The following is a 4615-nucleotide window of genomic DNA, read 5'->3' as shown; positions in this document are numbered from 1 at the left end:
GTGACTACCTGCAGCAGGGATGGCTTCCTGTATACGGTAAGCTCCCCCTAGTGACAGCCTGCAGCAGGGATGGCTTCCTGTATACGGTAATCTCCCCCTAGTGACAGCCTGCAGCAGGGATGGCTTCCTGTATACGGTAAGCTCCCTCTAGTGGCAATAGACCGAAAACTGATTACTCTAAAAACAATTTTTATTTATAAACATTAAAATTATAAGTTCAAGCTATATCTCATTGTATGTAGCTATATCGGTCAGTGAACACACATCCAGTCGTGCAGAGCTAGATATGCTCTAAGGGGATATCAGACTAGGGAGATTAAGGATAGCCCAGTGAGGTTCTTTTTGATAGAAATCGTAATATCAACAAAGATGTTAAATAATGGCCTGGTCATAGATCCCTAGTCCTTCACCTTCCTGGCAGCGGAGGTGAACACCATAATGTTTCGGGCGCCCCCGCGCCTCGTCGGCTATCCCTAGTAGGCCCTAGAACTGCCTGTGTGTCAATAATTGACCTAAAGCCCAGAAAGTGTGGTTAGTGCTGAAGTCAGGATTATTCAATCACACTAGGTGCATAGTCAATATGCTGATTAGTATTAAATATATTAGTTGGTCATAGGGGAAATCCCCATACAGAGTAGTTGTAAAAAATGCTCCCCTCAGATGCACTCTAATGGGTGAGAGGGAGTACACAGGTAGCTGTCAAAAATCCGTTACCCAGTGCAGATGACCAACTGCATTAAAGTGGACCTGTAAGAATTAAACCCCAGTAGGGTAAACTTATCTTGCTGGAGAACAACCTCACAGAAGATTCCCGACGCGTTTCCCCCACTTTGTTCGGGGTTCATCAGGGGATGTTACCATCTCATGACAATGCACATAATCCAGGTCACCTTTAAGTTTTCAGTGTCCTGCCAAAAGATCCCTCAAAGATCCCTCAAAGAACTGTAAATGGTAGTCGGATGGTCCTCCTGTCAATGCAGAATGGACCTCAGCACCTCACCCTGTCCGTATCGGGCTGAATAGGATCCGCCAGTCTGCCTGCACCAGGGATGGCTTCCTGTATACGGTGAGCTCCCCCTAGTGTCCGCCTGCAGCAGGGATGGCTTCTTGTATATGGTAGGCTCCCCCTAGTGGCAGCCTGCAGCAGGGATTGTTTCCTGCATACGGTAGATCCCTCTAGTGACAGCCTGCAGCAGTGATGGCTTCCTGTATACAGTAAGCTCCCTCCAGTGGCAGCCTGCAGCAGGGATGGCTTCCTTTATACAGTAAGCTCACCCTAGTGGCAGCTGCAGGTAGACAAAGGTATCTAATTTTACTTATAGGACTATAAAGCCACCTGTATCCTATAGAACTAGACTATGAATGCCCGTTACCGTTGTTTTGTAATTCAAGAGATAACACAGATACTTTGGTATCTTAATATTCAATATAATTCCAATTTATGATTCTTTCCTCTTTTCTCTACGGTTCAGGTCCCAACACATACGACGATGCAGCTGCTTATATCCAAGCACAATTTGAGAGCAAGAACCGTTCACCCAACAAGGAGATCTACTGCCACATGACCTGCGCCACAGATACGAATAACATCCAGGTGGTATTCGACGCCGTCACCGATATCATCATTGCCAACAACCTCCGAGGCTGCGGCTTGTACTGATTCCTCTGTAAAGCAAAATTATCTGCTGGTGAAACGAAAAATAAATGCAAGTTGGTTAACCGAGAAGGAAACATGACAAATATATATATATATATAAATATATATATACAACCAATCTTTTTAGTTTGTCTCAAAGAGCTGTCAACAGAACGGATCTCCCGACAGCTTTGCAAACCCCGACCCCCTAAAATAATAGGAGTCTTTAATTTGTAAGACTCTTCAGGGCCCACTTAAAAAAAAAATAATAATAATAATTATTAATAAAAACCCTTTAGTTTTGGGAGAGTCTGAGATGCAATTTCTGGGAGAGTCGAAGTTGCAATTTCTGGGAGAGTCGAAGTTGCAATTTCTGGGAGAGTCGAAGTTGCAATTTCTGGGAGAGTCGAAGTTGCAATTTCCGGGAGAGTCTGACTTGCAATTTCAACCTCTCTCCAGAACAGCAGAGATTTGAAGGAGATCATTGATAAAGGGAAGTTCATCCATTTTCATCCTTTTTTGAAGGATTTGTGCATTTCTGTACGGTCACACTCCGCACCTCCATTAATTAATTAATTAAAATATCACTGTATCCTTTCTGTTCAGCTCTTGGATAACAAAAAATACAAAAAAAAAATACAAAAAAAATATAAAAAAAAAAAATCAAGATTTTCCAAACCAGGTAGAAGTGTTTGTGACACTTGCAGGACAGTGCGCTCAGCTTTTTCTTTTCTTTTTTTTTTTGTGTGGGTGCTGTAACTGTATGAGGGTCTGTGAGGGATCAGGGATCGCCCCCTCTAGTCTGTACAAAGCAAAGCAAGCGGGCCCCTTATTTGTCTTGAAAAGGTTTCAGTGCCAACCCAAACTGCGGAGTAGGGGGGGGGAATAAGTCTGCAATTTTCAAGAGGGGACCATAGTCCCCCCCCCTTAATGTCCCCCTCCTTTCTCCGCACTGCTCTACGGACCCTCAAAATTGACGTTCTGCTGGTAGCATGACCTTTGGCCTTTGTAAAAAATAAAATTATATAAAAAAAAAACAAAAAAAGAAAAAATAATAAAAAAAACAAACAAAAAAGAAAACACAGCCTTCCTTAAAGTTGATGTGTAATGTTCTCACTGAATTAGTGGCTGCATAGGATGCTGTAAATCTGGTTTAGCTAAGTCTGTACATTTAGAAGAATCTAAACTGTTCTTTTTTATTTTCCCCACGTGCTTGTAGCTTAAGGACACCTCCCTTATCTTATTGATCTTTTTTTGGGGGGCGGGTATTCTTGCACCAACTGTAAAGAGGCATCTTTTTAAGTCTATGACCTCTTCACTGCTGCGGAGGTCCGACCAACCTCCAGTAACGAATGGGGTCATCCATGTTATTTTAGGTGAATTGGGTTAATTTCAGGACTTTGAAGCCCTATGTAGAAAAAAAAATAAAATAAATAAAAAATTATATATATATACCCGAAATATGAAGAACTTTCCGGGGTAATAGAAATGTACAGATTTGACGTCTGTGAAAGTTTCCTTGCTCTGGACTGTGTACCATGAACTCTCTGGGTTTGTATAGAAAAAGCACAGCTCTCACTAAACCTCCAGCTGCCGAAAAATCGGGATTTTTGCTCTGAATTCCATGTATAACTAATAGGCTTCTTTACTTTTCAGTCTCCTTTTATGTTCCCAAGTGAATGCTTAGTGCTGCTTCTCTCGCTCCTTCCCCTTATTATCTTTCCTCGCCCCCCTCTTCCTCCCCTTTTTAGTGAATGGTGTTTTTTCCTCTCATGTGGGATGTTTGTGCTGCGGAAAAAAAAAATGGAAAAAAAAAGTGGAAAAAAAACAATCAAAAAAACCACAAAAAAAAATTAATCGAATGTAGTGTTTACATTAAATCCACAGTTTTCATGACCAAACCTTTTGTCATTTCTACTTTGATTGATTAGAAGTCAGACTTCTTCACCATTTCACTTGCAAACTGAAGAAGAGCGGTCACAAATGTTAAAAGAAAAAAAAAACAATGATAAAAAAAAACAACAAAAAAAACAAACTTTAAATGATTCAATAAATGAGCGAGAAATGAAGCTGGAGTGTGTTCTTTGTATTGACGAGCGCTCAGTTTGGTGCTGCCAGCCACTCTCGTTAACTAATGGAAACTCGTATGTAGCTAAATAAAGAGAATGTTTGTCTGTACAGATCTGTCTCCACAATTCTGCTCTTTTACTGACCTGCGCCATTCTTGGAATCACGCGAATATGCCCGGTATGTACGATACTGGTCCACGGCTGGCAGATCTTACACGCTGGTATGGCCTCGTTCAGACTGCACATGTATCGGTGAATCTTCTGTCTCCGACCATCGATGTAATGGAGCAATCTCTCCATGCAAACTTATGTTCTCCGGACAGCTGTTATTGTAACTGGGGATGGGTGGAGGGTAGTGTTGAGCGGACCCGGATCTGAAAAATCCGGATCCGCACGGTTCGAGGTTCCGATCCGAGTCCGACCGGGATCCGGGGTGCACGATCCAGATCCGTGTGTTTTTTGGGGTTTTTTTGTTCTCTCTCTCTCTCCTCTCTTTTTCTCTCTCTCTTTCTCTCTCTCTTTCTTTCTCTTTCTCGCTCTCCCCCCGATCCGGATCCGTCGGACCCGGATTATAGCCGATCCGCTCAACTCTAGTGGAGGGTCCTCCAGATTAAGGACAACTGCTGTCTTGGACATAGACATGTTATACAGGGGATCTCACCATATAAAGCAGGGGTCCCCGACCTTTCTTACCTTGGGAGCCACATTCTGCTTTGAAAAGTGATAGAGAGCCACGTTGTAGAGATGAAACTGTAATCAAAGCCAATTTACCAGTAGAAAACAGGAAACAACTGGAAATTAACATATAGAACGTTACTGTTGTGCATACACGTTGCTGCAACGTACCGCATGTTGGTCAAATGTATAACTCCCATCTTGTACTAATGTCCCCCACCAGGGCCCCTTCCTG

General features: G+C 42.6%; 1 protein-coding gene across 1 annotated transcript in view; it reads left to right on the top strand.

The window, feature by feature from the left end:
* The window catches only part of GNAO1 (G protein subunit alpha o1), a 141015-nt gene extending 137197 nt beyond the window's left edge, over positions 1–3818 (top strand). The window contains exon 7 of the mRNA XM_075325429.1: positions 1473–3818. Coding sequence (XP_075181544.1) covers positions 1473–1660 — 188 coding nt within the window. The 3' untranslated portion in view covers positions 1661–3818. The remainder of the gene's footprint in view (positions 1–1472) is intronic.
* The last annotated feature ends 797 nt before the right edge of the window (positions 3819–4615 follow it).

Source organism: Anomaloglossus baeobatrachus, chromosome 10 (assembly GCF_048569485.1).
Source record: "Anomaloglossus baeobatrachus isolate aAnoBae1 chromosome 10, aAnoBae1.hap1, whole genome shotgun sequence".
NCBI lineage: Eukaryota > Metazoa > Chordata > Amphibia > Anura > Aromobatidae > Anomaloglossus > Anomaloglossus baeobatrachus.
This window is presented reverse-complemented; position numbering and strand designations above follow the sequence as displayed.